Genomic DNA, 19,210 nt, shown 5'->3' on the forward strand with positions numbered 1-19,210 from the left:
ATTACTTAATTCTTAATGTTTCATTGTTGTTGCTCTGTGGCTGTGAACATCACAGATTTCTCTTTACCCTTGGTCTTCTTTATTGTAATTTAATATGATCTGTCAAAAATATATATATTTGTCCTCTGGACTGAGTGTGTGTCTATCAGTCATGACCTGGTTGCTCAAGATAATCCAGACTTGTTCTGAGCCTTTTCATGTAGGAACTATTTTCTTTCTATGGTAGAATCTACTACACCTACTTTCGTTCTACTGGAAAGAGAATCACTCCTACGTGAAACTGTGCACGTCAAGGTCTGTATATTATCTTCAGTAACCAGGGTGCCATTTAGTCCCATTATATGTGAGACGGCACACATCTCTACAGCCAATATCTTCAAAACTAGGCATCTCACATCAAAACTATTTAGATGGATAAATCACAGTACAGGCCACAGCAAAAATATGTATTATTGATTTTGGGATGGCCTGTCCCTTTCAAGTAACAGGTTGCAAGCACAATACCTGCTCATAGTGTTTTCGATTAAACAATTAATACAGAGATGTTTGATTTTTAATTCATACATAAATTTCATTTATTTTTATACAGATATTCAAAACATTTTTAAAGAAATGCCTAAGTTTTCCATTGTTTCATACAGAAATTATTTTTTAATGCAAAGAAACTTTTTGGAAAGGCCCTTTTACTGGAACTGAGGGATTAAAGATAGTGTGAAGTGCTTCTTTCTTACTAATCATCCAGCAGGTCCTTCATGAAGAGCATAAAAAAGTTCCTACAGTATTAAAGCCAAACAGCACTGGGTTTCACTGCTCCACTCCAGGCAAGATTGTGATTGTGAATACCCCTCACAAAATTACACACATACTATCAAACCTTTAAAGATACATAGTATTTCCAGGCATAAAAAAATAAACTATAGCTCACCAATTTTTGCCAAAACTGACATTTGTTTTTCAATCAAGTAATTTACAGTTTCAAATAAACACATTTTATGATACTATATTACCTTTGTTATCCCCCAACAAGCTGTGCAAACAATGTTAGGATATTGATAAATTAACTGTTATGAAGAAGCCCATCACTTCTCCCACAATGATACATCCACCTACAATATCTTTTCACTCACACAAACCAAGGATATCAAACATTTTTTCCTCCAAAATCATTTACAATAACAAATACAGATTGTTAACTGCTGTATGTTATTTTTATGGATGTCGAAATTTTTGGAAATAGATTCTGAGGAGACCGTTCTCCGATAAGAGCGCTTAAGGACTGGCGTGGACAATAGATGCTTGGCAAAAACAAGCACACGAAATGCACACATACAAACCAAAACCCCAAAAAGCACCGCGTAATTTAATATGATGTGCAAATATAGTGATTGTGCAAGCGATGGTGATATAGGCTTCAAAAGGTCTGGTCATCATTACAGGAGTCGGTCCAGTGGCCAAAGACCTCACAGATGTCGCAGTAGGGCCGTTCTTCACCCTTATTGCCGTGGTAGGTGGTGTGTGGTGGGGAGTCGGGCATCTGCATTTGTGTGGGGCAGTCCTCGGTGTCATGGAGGTCAAAGCAATCACAGATGTCACAGAACAGCCTTGGGGGAGGCTTCTTCTTCACAGGTTCCTTATCATGGCTGCAAATAAAAAGAAGCAGCTGCACATGTATCCGACTGTCCAGTGATAAAAAAAAAATTAGAACTGAGTTGTAGTGGCCACAAGTTTTGGGAGAAGTTAGTCTTCAGGGCTTCCTGCCAAAAAGCTTTTATGGCAGAGAGGCACCATTTAGGACCACTTTGGCAGAATGCTTTCACAAAAAACCCTGAAGGCTAACCTCTCCCATGTGCATGGCCACACAGCTGCCATTATTATTTTGGAGGATGTCTGCTGTGACTGGCACTTACCCATCGTAATTATCCAGCTCACTTGGATTATTCCCGTTGAGAGCAGCAGCTGCCATTTTCTCCAGTTTGTCCTTGAGTTCCTCATTTTTCCTCTGGAGGTCAACAATGACTGAATTCAGGAACTCAATCTGTGAAGGAGGTACACAACAGTAGCATCAGTGCTGCTACTGGCAAATTATTATTATCCATCAACAAATTTCCTTACTCAATATCTATTTTTACAATTGATATATGGTGTCAGTCTGAAACTTACTAATGGTATTACGTGGCAAGACTTTGCATAAATCCTAAGACAAGGGCAATAGATAGCATGAAAGTAACTGCCCAAATAATTAACCCAATCTTGACTATGATGGTGAATGGTCTCTGTGAGTTGTCAGACAAAGAAAAATCGAAGCTTGAAATGAGTCAGTAAAATACCTACTTATGATTAGCGTCCTACTGAGTAAAAATTATCTTCAACAGATCTGATGTCTGCTAAGCATTTCTTGTAACTGTAATTCCCCATAGGAGTTTTAGCAGAGAGCTCAATGAATGCTAAAGATATTGAGAAATCAAGCTTGATTCATCTTTGGTGCACAGTTTTGACACCAACTATAATGTGATCCACTGGAATGAAACATAAGTACAGTGACAGTGACAGACAAACATGCACAAGTGAAGCTGATGAAAAACAATAACAAACCGCTGCCTGATGGTGGGGTAGCATTGCCAACATCAGAGAAAGGGCAGAGAAGAGGAGTTGCGATTTAAGAAAAGAGAAGAAAAAAATTGAGATTCAAATTAGGACCCACTTTCTGCCAGACAACACAAATCATCACCGACACAGATAATACAGTATAACATTTTAGAATAAACAGAGGCTGGAGGTTAGAAGTAAGAGGGTTTGAGAATGATGACAATCACTCCCCCACTACGGGAGAAATGCTCCACCTATTCATGTGTCATCACAATCACCCCTGTAGAGTTGAGACTATGTCAGAAGCTTAATATGCTTATAAAGATATATCTAATCAATTTTACACACATCTCACCTCTGTAAAACATTATACTGTAACAGCAACACAAGTCACCAGTAAACTGTTAAATTCAGAGTCTACTGCTAAATCAGAAGTAGTATTTGTTAGTAAATGTCTGAGTAAGCAGCACAGTCATTTCACAAACAGCATTCAGGAAGCCTGTTTCCAAACAACTGCCCCGAATATGATAAAATGTAAATGAGACCAAGTAATTGTCAAACCAGAAAATTCTATGGGCCAGGGTAAGGAAGCATCTTTACGCTGAATGCATAAATGGCAAATCCCATTTATTAAATCCAGGCTTATGATTGGAATTATTCAGGATGAGAGGTAAGAGATACACACCTGACTCTCTGCAGTCTCCTTATCCTCCCTTAGTTGGTCCAAAACGTCATCACCTGGAAACATCATCAGGTACAAGATTAAATGAAAAGCAGGTGTAGACCAGTTCACCCCAGAGAATTGACTAGAAATATTACCAGTGGTCATGAGTTAACACTGCTCTTACCTGAGGACTTGTTGATGGTGTCAGGTCCTGCAGCCAGGTCCTTCTCTAGTTTCTGAACACGCTCCTGTAGATTAGCCTTGTCCCGCTCCAAGGCCTTAATTGTACCCTGCAGTGTCTTAACTGAGGCACTTTCCTCATGCAGCAGAGCCAGCTGTGAAGAAAGACAGAAGAAGACAAAATATGACTCCTAATTACAACAGTTACACAAGCAAGAATTCGATTCAGGACATTATCCAATCTACACATCAAGATGAGGGAGTTTGCAGCCCTCAGCATGCTGAAGTTCAAAACTAGCTATAAAAGGCCAGTGTGTCAAATTTATGGGGATTTATTGGTGGGATATGGCAGAAATCAAACATAATTTCATAAGAATGTTTCAGGGCTGCCCCCTTATAGTCCACCAAATCTTAGTTGGTGAGAAGTGCCTTTGCTCGACAATGGTTTCATTTATTCCTAGGTCACAGAAAAAAAAAATACTGCAACATGGCCCTTTTCTTCTAACACTGAAATCACTGGCACACTGCTGCTACCTGTGCTGTAGCTGCAGTCGGTTCAGTTAGCGGTCCTATTAGACCAGGACACAGCCTCTGAGATGACCAGAGGGCAGTTTGATGACTGGGAATACAGCACCTGACCTGACCTGACCTTGACTTGATCTGAGGTGATTTAATGTTACAGTGACTCCAACAGATCTCTGACCCCAGGGAGGATAAAGACGCGGTGGGTTCAGACAGGAATAAGAGGCATAAAGTAGTTGAGGAGCAAGTTTGCAATTTAGCAAGTTAATTTTTAAGTATACATCATCCATCATGTTGATAAGTCCAGGAGCATTTGTTTGGGTGAAGTTGGACATTATTTTTTCGTGTGTTTTGTACAGGTTTATACTGTGCTAAAATCATCATCCTTGTAATCATCCTTTTTGCCATTATCATTTAATAGGGTGCTTGCTTCATGCCCCAAAAATATGTATTTCAATAATGAAACGATCATAAACGTGCAATGCCAATTTGATTATTGTCTTGAATTGACGACTACTAGTTGACTATTCATTCATGTATAATCCCCAGAGAATAAGAATCACTGTGTTTTCGTTACCTTAGATTGAGCTGTATTTGTTTACAGAGAGGGTGGGTACTCTTCCATGGAGGCTGCCATGTTGCACCACCATGTTTCTACAGTAGCCAAAAAAGGACATACCAAACCATATCTCTAGATAGAGCCTTTCATGAAGCATATGTTCTCCTACATACTTGGATGGGAGGGCAAGGTGACATGTTTGCAATCTGCAAGCGCTAAGCTAAATACCACTAAATTCTACACAGTGGTCCTTTAATAGGATGAAAGCATATCAGATATTTTGAAACAGCAAGAAGAAATGTGTCAGTAGGTTAGCACTGGCAACAACTCTTACGCACAATCTTCAAAGTTGCACTTTCAGGTTATGAAGTCCCTTGCATCATTTGCATTCACACTCAAAATGAAAGATGGCCTAGAAGTGGCATCCTGTTAAACTCTGCAATGCACGAAATGCAAGGTCCACTTTTTTCTCAATTTCAAGTTGATTATCAACTGTGAAAAGTCACATATGTGTGAAAAGAATCTGCCACATAAGCTGATGAAAACTGCAAGGAAATTTTGATCTGAGGGTGCATAAAATCAAGTTGGTGTTTCTAAATCTTTCTGTGCTTTTTCACAACATCTTGACTTGCTTGAACTCATTTTGTTAAAGTTCAACAAGTTCTGTCAATAAGATGCCATACCTCCTCCCAATAAGAGAGTACCATCATGCATCCGATTCTCACCTCACTCCTCAGATTTTCCACCTGCTGGTCCTTTTCTGAAATTAAGGCACTGTTTTTATGGATGGACTGTTGTAGGGTGGCCTTCTCCTTGTCAAACTGCTCCTTCAAGGTGTTCTCACTATCAAATACACAATACCAACTAAATGTCAGAGGTCAAATATACAGTCAGACAACGTAGAGTAGAACTGGTCCCAAACCGGCAAAACTTTGAAATTCTATCTATTATAACCTGAGATTGGGGCCTCTACAGACATTTCACAAACAGAGAGAAAATTAAAAAAGATTTCTTCTCTGGCAGTCGTTCAGTCAAAATATATGGTACACCATTTCTTCAGTCATTGTGGAAATAAAAAGTTGGAGATTCAGAGCACAATGGATTAAAAACAGGCAACAAATAAAAAAAAAAAAAAAAAAAGTCAGTAGTGAAAGCACACATGAAAATGTTAAGCTGGTGGGATGGGGCTGTTGTTAAATTATTTCCTGAATAATGACGTATGATGTATTGTGTTTAGTCTTTGTGTATGGTCACATTACATTTCTACACTCCCAGTCACCTTTACCGAGGGCCGCATGAGAGACAAATTCAAGCACGCATTTTCTGTTTCGATGTGATCTCCAGCCCACACCGATGGATTCACTGGTCAGTGGTCATCTTTCTTTAGCTTTGACCGAGCAAATGTGCTTGGCTGAAAAAGGCACACTGCTGTTTCACCATACTTGGAAATTGCAAAGTCATTATTCTGGCTTTTTTAATTTTTTTTATTTTTTATTTACCATTTTTGGTTCTTTATCGCAGCATCACTCTCATACACTGTTAATATTTTGTGATTGCTCTGATCTAGGGCTGGGCAATATGGCTTATACATAATATCTAAATATGTTTAGGCTATGGTGCAATAAATAGTATGTATCTCAATATACACACTTTCTCTAAAATACAGTAGCATAGGTCAGATATTTTTGTACAAATGCTTTGATACCAATATTTCTGCAAAATTGTAGAGATAACTATCAGAATTTTTTGATGAATAATGATCATTAATAATATGGATATGATGACTAAGTGGGCAAATGATAGAACAGTTAAAACTGCCTGGCAAATTCTGAAAATTGCATTGCTTTACTGTATGTGCCCCATCACAATATAAAAAAAATCTTAGATGGTATCTAGTTTCATATCACAATATCAATATATTGTACAGCCCTACTCTGATCAATATTTATTCATTAGCCACATCAGAATATGACTTAATGCCCTTTTTTGGGAAAGAGTGCAGGAAAATTGAACAGAAATGTAATGCGACTATAATTTACATGTTCCTAATCATCTGCCTACATACAGAGCATGTGGTTATCATGTTTGTACTATTACATGGTTATGACTGACATCACATAATATTAAAATGTGTGAAGTACCTGAAGGCATTATTTGGCAGGCTTTGAAGGGAAAGAACAACATGACATACTATTCATGGATGAAAGCATCTGTGCTTATTTAGACAGGCTTTAACATACTGTTGAATTTTCAGAGATGTGAGAAACTGCCTGAGTCACAAAATATTGTATTCTCTTACCTTTGCTTTAATTCTTTCAACTGTTTTTTGAGTTTTGTGTGCTCATCCTTGAGCTAGGAAAAAGAAAAACATAAGTCATGGTCTGAAACACAACATTTTGTATAATTCTGTGATATTCTTTTAAAACGATGTAAAGTGTTGCACCTTCACAAGATCACTCTGGCCTTTGTGATTGCTATCAAGCTCCTGAGTCAGCCTGTTTTTCTCATCTTGCAGTGTTTGCAAGGACTGTGTCTTCACAGAATCAGCCTTTTTAAGCTCCTCACTGAATAAACAAAAATGTTAAAGTCATCAAGAATTTTCTGATAATTCACAGACAACATAATTATATCAGCGGCCAGGATTAAGGATATACTCACATTTCCTGGCACAGATTCTTAGTCCTCTGAGCTTCTGTGCTAAGCTGCTCTTTGGATACATTCAGATCTTCCTGGTACTTGGCATTCTCTTTCCTCAATATGTTAAGCTACAAAAAATATAACAAATACATTTTTACAACTAAAGGCAGCACTTCTCTCACATATACTGTACTGCTCGATGAGAAGAGACACTTCACCACTGAAAGCTTTTGTTAACATTGTCTCTGAAAATACTCATCTCTTACCTGAGTCTCCATCTCCTGCTTGGAGCTCTGGAGCTCTTCTAGCAACGTTTGGGCTTTGTTCTTCTCCTGCATCAAACTGGCTTTTTCTTTTGTCAGCTGTTCCAGAGCCTCAGCAGTCTTTCCAGAGGCCTCTGTAGCCTAAATGGTGCATGAACAGGATATTTGCTAAGGACAACAGTCTAAAATCAAGAGCAGCAAATGGTTGGTTGACATCAACATTTAATGACCTCAACCAACCACCAACCAGAATAAGGAATTTGCAGGTCATTTGATGAATCTATTTATAATGTATCAATTGGCTTCAACCAAAGATCTCGTCTTAATATTATTTAATAAAGTAACTGCATGCTTAATGAGTTTACCATCTTAATTACTGATTTAGAATCCAAATTGTAGTCCATTGAAATTTCCACATACATTCTGGTTGAGAATTAACAACACAAACATTACACTAAGGAGAAAAATAATTAGTATATACTCTAAAATACTCTACAACCTGTGGTCTCAGAACGGATACTGACAACCAATTATCTATGTAATATGTAAGAAAAGGCAGGTTAAGAATACAATTTCTATAAAGAAGTGTTTTCCCCTTTTCATTAATATGTGATGAAAACTAATTTCACAGCCATATGTTGAGAAATACCACCAAGTGTATTTAAGGGACAGTTCACCCCCAAATCAGAAATTTCTTTCTACAGTTGAAAGAAAGTAGGTCCTACATGAAATTGCAGTAACCAGATATGTAAAGAACCATTAATTTTAAGTTTTTCAAATTTATTTTTTGGGGGCTTTGAAAACCATAAGCTTAGTGCCGTTTAGTTCCATTATATTTGAGAGAAAGCAGACATCAAACCATAACAATCCAAATGGACAAGCACTACAGGTAAGAGAAAAATCGACTTTTGATTTTGGGGTGAACAGCCCCTTTAACATTAATTATACCATCAAATGAAATGTGAACCCCCATTACATGGTGAGTGTCACCTTAGACCTACATAATAATGTAACCCAGAAGAATTTTGCCTTATGTTAGATCACGTTATAAGCCCACAGGCAAAGGCTGGGACCTAAGGGTCATTTACAGCAGTTAGTAAATGGAAGATGAAAGTTAGACACAAAAATAAAAGTAAAGGGGAAAGGGAAACAAAACAGCAAGCATGCAGTGAGCAGGTGACATAGCCCCAGCCACTCTAAGGTATATGTGACAGTGATTACTACTGGAGGAGGAATACCTCAAGCTGCTTAGAAATGGCATTTTTTAGTTGGGACTCAAGATGCCTGACTTGTTGGGTAGCTTCATCTCTCTCCACCTGCAGGGCATCCTTCTGAACTGTTAGATTTGAGATGCTGGAGGAAATCTCTTCTTTCACAACAGCAGAAGCTGACACCTCTTCAATGGCTTTCTTGTACTGCTTTTCCAGAAGTTCTTTTTCAGACTGTAGGCCCTTGATGTCAACATCTAATTTTTTCTGGCTAGCGCGCAATTCGTCTAACTCTCCAAGGAGTTTTGTCCGTTCTGCTAGACAATTTTTTTGGCTTGTGTGGAGAGAGGAAATGTCATGCTCCAATTTGCAGTGTCCAGCTAAAAGGCCCTCCTTCTCTGTGGTCAGGGAGGCCAACCGTTTGCCCATCGCTTCAAGCTGAGATGATAGCTGTTCTTTATCTTCTGTCAGCTGCCTAGTTTCTTGCTCGCTCTGCTTCAATTGTGTTTTCAAAGCTTCCATCTCCATCATAGAGGACTTATTTTGCTCATCAGCACTCTTAAGGTTAGAGGAAATTTCTTTATTTTCTTGTGTAACTTTGGACAGCTTTTTCTGTAGCTCATCAGTTTGTTTGCAAAGACTGTCCTTGTCAGATAACGCTTTATTCCGTTCACTGGATTCAGCCTGTAGCTGGGTCTCCAGAAGGTTCTTGGCCTCTGACATTGATTCAGTCAGACATTTTAACTCCTGAATCTCCTGAGAGAGTCCCTGGTTCTCTTTCTGCAAGGACTGCACTTTTTTGTCAGCCTCAGTCTGCAGTGATTGCAGATGCCGACAGTCTTTTGTGAGGTTATCAATCTGTTTAACAAATTCTAAATTACCCCTCTCAAAATCCATTTTTAGTTTACTGTGCTCTTGAACAAGTTCAGTTTTGCCTTTTTCAAGAGTTTCAATATCAGATTTATGTTTCTGCAGCTCATTCTGTAGGTCAGCTTTATCTCGTTTCAATGAGGTCATCTCTGCTTCAACCTCGCCTTTTTGCCGTTTAGTTTCCTCCAGCATAGTTGTTAACTGAGAAATCTCTTGAGTAAAGACAGCATTATCTCTAGAGTAACTATCTAACTGGTCCTTCGTTGTTCGGATATCACTAGCCAGCTTATCGCGCTCAAGAGACAGAGCATTTTTCTCTGATATGGCTTTTGTGTGCTTCTCTTCCAATTCTCCATTCTCCCCTGCCAAACGCTCATAATCCATTTTCTGCTGCTCTAGTGTTGAATCCAGGCTCATCTTTTCTTTTCGTATAGCATGTAGGGCCATCTCAGTTTCAGAATGCTGAAGGCGAAATGCTTGCTTTTCTTGCTCAAATGATGATACTGCCTCTTTAAATTTCTCATTGGCCTTAGACAGTTGTTCTGTTGAGACTTGAAGCTTCTCTTTTAATCCTTCAATCTCTCTGATGAGCTCTTCCTTCTCATTACATACTTTTCTTTGGATTGCAAGCAAGTCCTCTTTCTCCTGCAGAAGGTGAAGCCTCTCAGAGTCAGTTACCTGATTACTTGTCTTAAACTCTTCCAGCATCTGGGCAAGGCTCATTTTTGAGGCTTTAAGTTCTTCATATTCACGGACAGAGGTCTCCAAATCTTTCTTTGTAACACTGAGTTTATTCTGGAGCTCCTCCTTCCCTGTCTCAAGGCTCTTTTTATCTAACACAGCGGCCCTGATTTCAGAAGACAGCTCCACTTTCTCTTTTGTCAGTGTTTCTGTGAGGGCCTGTAGCTGAGTATTCTTCATTGTGAGATCTTCTTTTTCTAAGTTCAAGGATTTAAGTTTTGCCTGCAACTCAGCATTCTTAGCATCAAGAGCTTTTTTGGCATTTCTAGCAGAATCTCTCTCTAAAATAAGACTGTCCTTCTCACTTGTGAGCTTTGACCTGCTTTCACTGAGGTCGTCTTCAAGCCGGTTCCTCTCTTTGCAGACATTTTCATAGTCCTCGAGGAGTTGCTTCTTTTTAGCTTCAATTTGTTGAATGTCCTGTTGACGCTTGAGGAGCAAGTCACTCTTATCTGCATTTTGTCTTTGAAGTTCCTCGATTTGGGCCTGCTGTTTACCTTCATCTTGCCTCAGGTTTTTGTTTTCAGTCTGTATTTCCTGAAGAAGATCTTTGAGCTTCTCCAGCTCATTTTTCAATAATATTCTTTCTTCATCTGAGTGCTTGTTCTTGGTGAGTAGTTCCTCTTGATTTTTTGAAAGCTCGTCTCTGGTTATTAGCAGTTCTTTCTTCTGGGCTGAAAGCTCTTGATAACCAACTTCAAGGGCAGAGAGCTTAGTCTGCACATCTGACAGCTGTTTCTCCAGGTTGCTTTTCTCAGCCTTGACATCCTCGCTTTCTTTGCATTTATTTTCCAGATCTAGACTTTGCTTTTCCAGTTTTTGAGACAAATGTTCAACATCATGCTTGGAGGTGTCAAGCTCAGCAGAAAGACACTGGGAAAATAAAGTTGAAAGAAAAAAGGAGGGGAATATGTATACACAGGGAAAAGTAAGATGAATCCAAAAATAAACAAAGCAGATATGGGCATAAGTGATATGCAATTGGAAAGGTTAGGCTGCAGAAGAGTCAAAAAAATGGCAAAAGCTCACACCACAGCTTACACCACAATGCTTTCCAAAAATATATGGAACATTTTCACTTCAGCCCTTACTTGATTTAAATAAATGCATTATTTACATTGATACCAACAAATTTGACTGGCATATAAACACATACTGACTGCTGGCTGCTAGAGTGCATGACTACAATCACTTACTTGAATTATTGTGTTGGCATACACCACCACACCACAAGTATGTTCGATGTGTATTATTGTAATTTTGACTATTTTCCATTTAATAATAATTAATGAATAAAGTATACTTTATAAACCAACGTTGTCAATGGATTCCTCCCATGACGTAGAAATTACAGACAAAAAAATGTTGGTAGAAAGTGAAAATGTTCCACTTAAAAGAAATACCAGACTGATAAACAATGCTAGGAGGGGTACATAGCAAAAGAGGCTATCACTTGATGTAAATCGAAACATACATCATTAACTAAATGTACAGTACCTAAATGGTAAATAGTGAACTTAAACTTAATTCCTACCCAGTGAATAAATATATTTCTTTTTTGTTCTGGAAACAGCTTATTAGATTTTTCTAATAACCATAAATTGTCTTAAAATACATTAAAGACATAATTTTATCAAGCGTACCCCTGCAAGCATATAGCCAGTGGCACCATCCAGTATGGAGCTACGATGAATATGAAAAAAGCTTATTGAACTCATGATTAAACTGAGTAACTTATCAAAAAAAAAAATCTATATGACAGGTTTATGAGTGAAATGCTGTTGATAATATACATTAATGACTGTTGAAGACAAAAATTCTTACAGTTACATATAGTCTCCCATAACTTTGTTGTAAAGCTTGCTTTCACATTCTGTTTTAGTGTTAGCACTGATGTCGTGTTTAATTCATCATGAAAGGTGATGTCAAAAACATAATCTTTCATGATATTTGTATCTAGTAAATCACATTTTTCCTGATGATTCTGAATGACTGAGCCTTAGTAAAAACAACAGTACATCAAGAACCTTTTTTGGTCGGGCAAGATACTTGCAGAAATTTTAAAAACATGTTGATGTAACTAATGTGTCTACATCATTGAGGGTATGTCCTTACCTGAGCCTGTTCCTTATATGGCTGCAGCTCAGATACCAACTTCTCCAGTTTCTGGGTTTTGTCCTTGGAAGAGGAGAGGTCTTGCTTCAACTTGTCAACCTGACTCTGCAGCACCTCAACTTCCTTTGCATGGAGCTCAGAGGTCTGAGAGATGGATTTCTCATGTGAAGCCTTCAACTCCTCAACCACAGTCTCACCCTGTTTAACTGTCTTCTCCTAGAAAATAGGAAGTACGAAAGGCAATAACAAATCACATTCATGCATCTACCTACTTTTTAAGGACACACTTGAGTGAACCAGGTGGAAGAAATTTTACATTTTACAAATTATTACATATTTTAATGTCTATACAAGTATTTCTAAGTCTTGAAGTCACTGAAAAACAATTCTCAAAAACAATCACTTTTTTTGACTGCCCTACAATACTAACCAAGTTAGCAATCTTCTCATCAAGGCTACTTATTTGAGATTGATGCGTATCTCTGGCCTCTTTCAGCTCCTGCTCTTTGCGAGACTGTTCCTGCTGAAGTTGTTCATTCAAGTGTGCCACCTTCTCCTTCTCCTCTGCTAAGTGATTCTGAAACTCCTCAAGCCTCCTGAGTGAAGAAAAAAATAGAGGATACTTGGTGACAGGTTAGATAACTGATAAAACAGATTAACTATGGAATGGGATAAAATAAGATGGGAATGTTGACCAAAACTTGTCATTGTGAAATAATCAAATTCTGACATGATTGGTTTTATTTCTTTATGTGACGTAATGGGGTAATAGATGTAAGAGGAGCTGGAAATAATAAAGTGTGGTACCTTTCTTTCTGCATGAGGTCTTCATTCATTTTGGTCAGCTGTACTGAACTATCACCAGATGCCTTCATCATGTCTGAAATATCATTTGCCAGCTTGCTTTTGTCATTTGAAAGCTGCTCAAGTTTTTCATCTGCAGCCTTCAGCTTCCTCTCCAGCCCTGAGTAAAGATATGATGAGTTTTTTTTAATAGGTTTTAAGGTTTAATGAAAAAGGGGGAAAAAACATAATAAAGGAATAATGCATACTACTTACAAATAATTCATCATAAAAGAAAGCAGTTCAAATAGTCTCACCCGCAAGTTGACTTCTTAGAGACTCTGATTCTGTGGTCAGAGATGTACACTGCTCTTCCTTCTTACTGAGCTTCTCAAGTGTTTCTGCAAAAAACATGTTAGATTTTAGATACTAGAAGCTTTTGTAAACTGAAAAGACCAAATAGTATCAGATACTGATGAACTGCTTAAATCATTTACCTTGCATAGTTTTTGCTGATTTTGTTTGCTCCTCTGTGCTTTCAGACAACTTTTGTTTCTATAGAGAAAAATACTTGAATTATAAATTTTGAATTATGTTTAGTCATGTGACCAACTGATACATAGAAATATTTTAGCTGATATTAACTCAATGATTATCTCATAGTACAAGAAGGTGCAGTAGAGAAATGAAAGACACATTTTAAGTAATTTATAAACAGTGGCACAATTGTATAGTTTGTTCATTTAAGTGTGCTGAAAATGAAGAAGACCAATGACTTAAATCCTAATGCAAAAGAGGTACTGTATCCACATCCACAATTAAACCATAAGCCTCACCAGGCCTCCAAGTTCCTTTTCCAGGGTGTCCTTCTCCTGCTGTACAGTAGTCAGACTCTGCTGTAAAGACAAGACCTCCTGCTGTCTGCTCTCCAACTGAGAACTCAATTCACTAACCTGTAGCACATGTCAAGTAAAAAAATGTAGTGTACATAAGGCCCAAATCAAACAGCAAAGAAATTAAACACCGAAAATTTAGTATTTCAATGGGGAGGAGGTGAATAAGAACCCACCTTGGCACCCTGGTCGTTTCCTTGGCTCTGAACCACCTCTAACTGACTCTTCAGGGCTACAAGCTCCTGGTTACCTTGTGCTACTTGGCTGCGGAGAGCCACCATTTCTGCCATCTGCTCTTTGGTTTCTCTGTCCTTGTCTTGGGCCTGTTGTGCCAACATTGCTTCTTTCTCCTCAAGCTCCTTTACCCTAAGTTCGGCAGCATGAAGCTTTCCAAGGACATCCTCCATTTCCACAAGGTGCTGTTCCTCTGCTTTTTCAACACTGGACCGTAGTGATTCCTCCAATCGCTCTTTGTCCTCGGTCAAAGACAACAGTTGTCCCTTCAGTGCCTGCATCTCCTGAGTCCAAACTCTGGCCTCAGCTTCATGTTTGGCTCCAGCCTCCTCAACAGCCAAACTGTGCTCCAACTTCAGCCTCTCTAGTGCACTTTTGGTTTCTACAAGTTCTTCTGTCTGGGCACCTGCGCCTTTGCTAAAGGACACCTTCAGCTCCTCTATGGCTTGCTGGTGAGAGGCAATGGCAGACTCCAACTTTGAACGCCAGAGTTCAATATTGTCTGCATTCTCTTTCTCAGCCTGGCTTAAGCGCATCTGCATCTGCTCGTTGTCACCAGAGAGCCTTACAGATGTAGCCTGAAGCTGGGCAACTGCTTCACTATGGGCCTTTTCTTGAGCTTCTAGCTTCTCCTTGTATTTTGCCAGCTCTTCTTGCTGCTCAGCTTCTTGGGATGCCAACTGATCCCTCAGTGTTTTTATCTCCTCCAGAAGGGGTGAAAGAGTGGAGTTGGAGTCCTCAGAACCCTGCTGGGTGTCAAGACGCAGCTGCAGGTCAGCTACCTCTCTTGTTCGCAGTGAAAGGTCCCTCTCGAGCTCCATAATACGGGATCTTTCCGACACAGTAGCAACCTTTAAAATCAGAATTCAAAAATGTGTTCCAATCTGACATATTGAACCATTTTGTACTAGAAGAATATTACAACATATCACATGGTTACTGAACAAATGAAAAAAATGCTAAACCGCATTAATAGATAACAAAGCATTTGGTAGTTGTAAAACTCAAAGTTTTCTGACAGTTTGCTTACTTAATGAGGTGGGCATTGATCCCCAAAACAAGGTGTTATACTGACCTCTTGTGGCTATAAAAGTGTATGGTTCAAATAATGGAAGTGAACATTGAAAGCATGTATGGAACTATAGCAGTGTGTAGACATTTTCCACCATCCTTTTTAACTGAAACTCTTAATCACTGAATGAATTCCATTATTGATGTCATGCTTTAGAGGATGTATGAACTAAGAAAAATTCTCAGGGAGCACTGACATGTTCCGTTACTTCTATGTTAATCTAGCTATGTTCCAAATCTATCCCAGTGTTCTCAAACATGCATCTCTTCTTGCTGCTTTCACTTAATATTTAAGACAGTTTAAGGACAGGCAAATTATGTAATAAAAATATTTTCTTGATAACTATAAAAAGGGGACCTGTATAAACTATGGCCCTAATCCTCACAAAACTACAGAGCTATATTTTTCCTGATACCCCTTAAGACTATAAATCCCCTACGCCAACATAAGGATGCATAGTCTGGGAGGTGGAGCAGGTTTTAGACTAGCAAAACGCAGGGACACCAAATAAGCAGGACAAATGGATGCTGGGAAGGACTGGGGAAGTAGAACATAGGATAACTGAGAAAATGATTAGCTGGGACAGGGAGAAGTTTTGTCTGTCTGGTTAAGCAGTGATACTAGTAAAGCAAGAACGAGTTCAGATTGGGTAACGTATTGGAAAAAACAAACCCGCTTCCAAAAAAAGTTTGGAAACACTGTGTTAAACATAAATAAAAACAGAACGCAATGATTTGCAAATACTTCTCTGCATGTATTCTATTTTATTGTTTTTTTGTAAATATACACTTATTCTGAATTTGATGCCTGCAACACATTTCAAAGAAAAGCATCCGTGATGGTATGGGGATGTGTCAGTGCCCATGGCATGGCTAACTGTCACATCTGTTAGGGCACCATTAATACTGACAGGCACAAGGTTGCCATTCAGATGATTTCTTTTTCAGAGGTGTCCCTACTTATTTCAGCACATTCAGTGCACTATGGAGTGCTAAATACAACAAAGGAGACTCTGGACTGTTGAGCACCTGAAGTGATATTTCAAGCAACAACGGGAAAGAATTTCACTTTCAGAACTTCAAAAATTAGTGCCTTCAGTTCCCAAATGCTTACTAAGGGTTGATAAAAGAAAAGGTGATGTAAGCCCCTATCCCAACTTTTTGGAATGTGTTGCAGGGATCAAATTCAGAATGACTGTATATTTACAAAAACAACATATCTTGTCTTTGTACTGTGAATACTGTGAAGTGAACACAGGTTGAATATATTTTGCAAATCACCGCATTCTGATTTTATTCGTTTTACACAATGTCCCAACTTTTTTGGAAATGGGCTTGTAGTACAAGTAAAAGAGCTGTCACTCAAGACAGCTGTAAGATGCACGTGACGATTGTTTTGATAGTTATGACAGAGAGTTATACTTTGCAATTTAAAAGAATTATGAGCAATTAGTTTAAATGTGACAGGAGAGTTAATATTTAAGAAATGGTTACCAAATTAATCTGTAGCGAATGCCACAAATTAGGATCCTTCATTTGCAAATCGAACTTTACACAGGATGGACTGATTTGAGCATAGAAATAAACCTATATATGTGTTAATTTATTATTTGATTTATTTGCTGTAAAAGCAGAAGTATTATTTTTCTTGTGTGAAGCCCGAAAAATGCATTTGTGGGGTTCATTCACCACAAGCTCATACAAAGCAAAGCTCCAGTTACTGCTCGGCACCTTTCTGTACCCCTTGCAATTTTTTTTAGCCATTGTCCCCGGCCCAGGCCCCTTTTCAATCGCAGCACACTGCAGAGCAGAATTCATTACCCTAGTGTCTTCTAACTCTCTTTGGAGTTTCTCAGCTTTGGTCTTTTCAAAGAGAAGGCTCTGTTCAAGCTCCTTAATGTGGGCATGCTCCAGTCTGGTCTGCGTCTGTTAGTAAACAAGGGGAAGAGGAAGAGAACACACCAGTGCCACCATCACATGCCAGCCCAACGCAGACAGAGAGGGAGGGAGACAGGAGAGAGGATGGAGGGGTTTGGATGATGATAATGGTAATGGTGATGATATGTTTGTGTGTGTGTGTGTGTGTGTGTGTGTGTGTGTGTGTGTGTGTGTGTGTGTGTGTGTGTGTATGTATGTATGTATGTATGTATGTATGTATGTATGTATGTATGTATTTATGTATGTGTGTGTGTGTGTATGTATGTATGTATGTATGTATGTGTGTGTGTATGACTGTCTTTATGTATCTGGGAAAAGGGTATTGGGTGGTGGTGGGGAGTGGTGGATGAGTAGAAATGAGAAAACATCCCATGCAGGCCTTTCAGGCTGTGCCATAAACAGCTGCACACAAGGAATTTTGTGAATGAATGGTGGGAAATACAAGACGAGCAGCAAAAGAGCAGGGCATGTGTTATGGATGTGCAGGATGAATATGTTGATGGAGGCAGTTTAGAAGTAACCATGCAAAACTGACACCTGGTGAACAAAGCACACTGATTGTTACAATACAGAGAAATATTGATAATGTGTGTCAAGCCAGCAGGTAAATTAAGTAAAAATGATTTCACCACATCATGGAGAGAAAGCAGTGATGGTTGTTTCCTGACCCCTGTAACACGAAGTCCATTCATTATATTATACAGGAGATATCTAATATTGTAGAATTTTAACAGTAGAAAGTCACTATAAAGACATTTATCTTACTTTCAGCTAAACCCACTTTAAGTCTTAATTTTGTATTAATAAAGTCAAAAGTCTGTAGCATCATCAACACTCTCACTGCTTTCTCTCTTTGGTTATAAGGCCATTATCCACATTGTATATAGCAAGTATTATAAAAGAAACCACCAGTTATCAGACCACCATGTGCAGGATTTGTGACCAACTTAACAGAAATTAATCAGATGTCGGGCTCAAGAAACAGAAAGGATTATCATTTGACTTTTTGCTGTTACTTTCCTATGAATTACGATTTTATGGCAACTTAATGGAGAATTTCCTGGCACAATCTTGTGCTTCTAGTCTTATAACCTAAAGTTTCATTTTAAAAAGGGGAATAACACCAATTTTAAATGTAATGTCAGCAGCCTATCACAGGTCATACAAAATTGGGTCTTCCACAGACACCCTGACAAAATAAGCTGTCATATGTCACTAATTAACTAACTTGCGAACCACATTCAGAGGTGATGAATGACACAAGAAAAATTTGAATATGAAACTATAAAAAATACATTTAAGGGCTCACTGGACATTTTTTGGGGTACTTTGAATGAAAGCATACTGAGACACTATGTAGTCACTGTCCATTGTTAAGTATAAACTAATCTAGCCTGACACATCCATTTTTGTATAAAAATTACATTTGAATTCTTAAGCTGAGTGTTATTCCCCCTTAGTTGCAGTGAGCAAACTGAATTCAGGTCTGTGACTGGGTAGTGGAATGACGAGGGAGCATCTCCAGTGGTTCCATGCTGAGCACTGGACCAACATGAAAGACGAGGACGAGAAGGAAAGAGAAGCAATAACGTCACATCACTGAACAGGGAGGCACTGAGGGTTATAGCAAAACATTAGTAAACCTTCAACAGCTTGAAGTCAACAAAGCATTTTTTGAGTTTGCCCTATTCGGAGAGTTTTTTGTTGATGTATTTCAAGCTGCATGCAAGTTTTTATTATATCCACAGCTGTAAGTAATAAAATGTTAGTATACACATTTAAAAAGAAGATAAAGGGGTATTCTAACCCTGTAGCCCTCATTTTACACATCTATTTTGAGCTTGGATGCCTTCAAGGTAAATGAGATGGTCCCCTGTGTAGCACTGTGAAATAAATAACAAATCCTTGGATCAGATATGAGTATGATACCAATGGGCCCCAATAGT

The 19,210-nt window shown here is 38.6% G+C and overlaps 1 protein-coding gene across 1 annotated transcript in view; it reads right to left on the reverse strand.

Annotated features, from left to right (window-relative positions):
* Positions 1–545: 545 nt before the first annotated feature.
* The window catches only part of clip1a (CAP-GLY domain containing linker protein 1a), a 29,533-nt gene continuing 10,868 nt past the window's right edge, over positions 546–19,210 (reverse strand). Inside the window, exons 9-26 of the mRNA XM_084728840.1 lie at positions 17,148–17,252; positions 14,198–15,106; positions 13,965–14,081; positions 13,626–13,683; positions 13,446–13,529; positions 13,153–13,309; positions 12,776–12,941; positions 12,346–12,561; positions 8,650–11,103; positions 7,415–7,552; positions 7,170–7,276; positions 6,955–7,075; positions 6,811–6,863; positions 5,237–5,354; positions 3,435–3,585; positions 3,272–3,324; positions 1,908–2,035; positions 546–1,640 (exon numbers count right to left, since the gene is read on the reverse strand). Coding sequence (XP_084584966.1) covers positions 1,412–1,640; positions 1,908–2,035; positions 3,272–3,324; positions 3,435–3,585; positions 5,237–5,354; positions 6,811–6,863; positions 6,955–7,075; positions 7,170–7,276; positions 7,415–7,552; positions 8,650–11,103; positions 12,346–12,561; positions 12,776–12,941; positions 13,153–13,309; positions 13,446–13,529; positions 13,626–13,683; positions 13,965–14,081; positions 14,198–15,106; positions 17,148–17,252 — 5,364 coding nt within the window. The 3' untranslated portion in view covers positions 546–1,411. The remainder of the gene's footprint in view (positions 1,641–1,907; positions 2,036–3,271; positions 3,325–3,434; positions 3,586–5,236; positions 5,355–6,810; positions 6,864–6,954; positions 7,076–7,169; positions 7,277–7,414; positions 7,553–8,649; positions 11,104–12,345; positions 12,562–12,775; positions 12,942–13,152; positions 13,310–13,445; positions 13,530–13,625; positions 13,684–13,964; positions 14,082–14,197; positions 15,107–17,147; positions 17,253–19,210) is intronic.

This window comes from Lutjanus erythropterus, chromosome 10 (assembly GCF_056507025.1).
Source record: "Lutjanus erythropterus isolate fLutEry1 chromosome 10, fLutEry1.hap2, whole genome shotgun sequence".
Lineage (NCBI taxonomy): Eukaryota > Metazoa > Chordata > Actinopteri > Lutjaniformes > Lutjanidae > Lutjanus > Lutjanus erythropterus.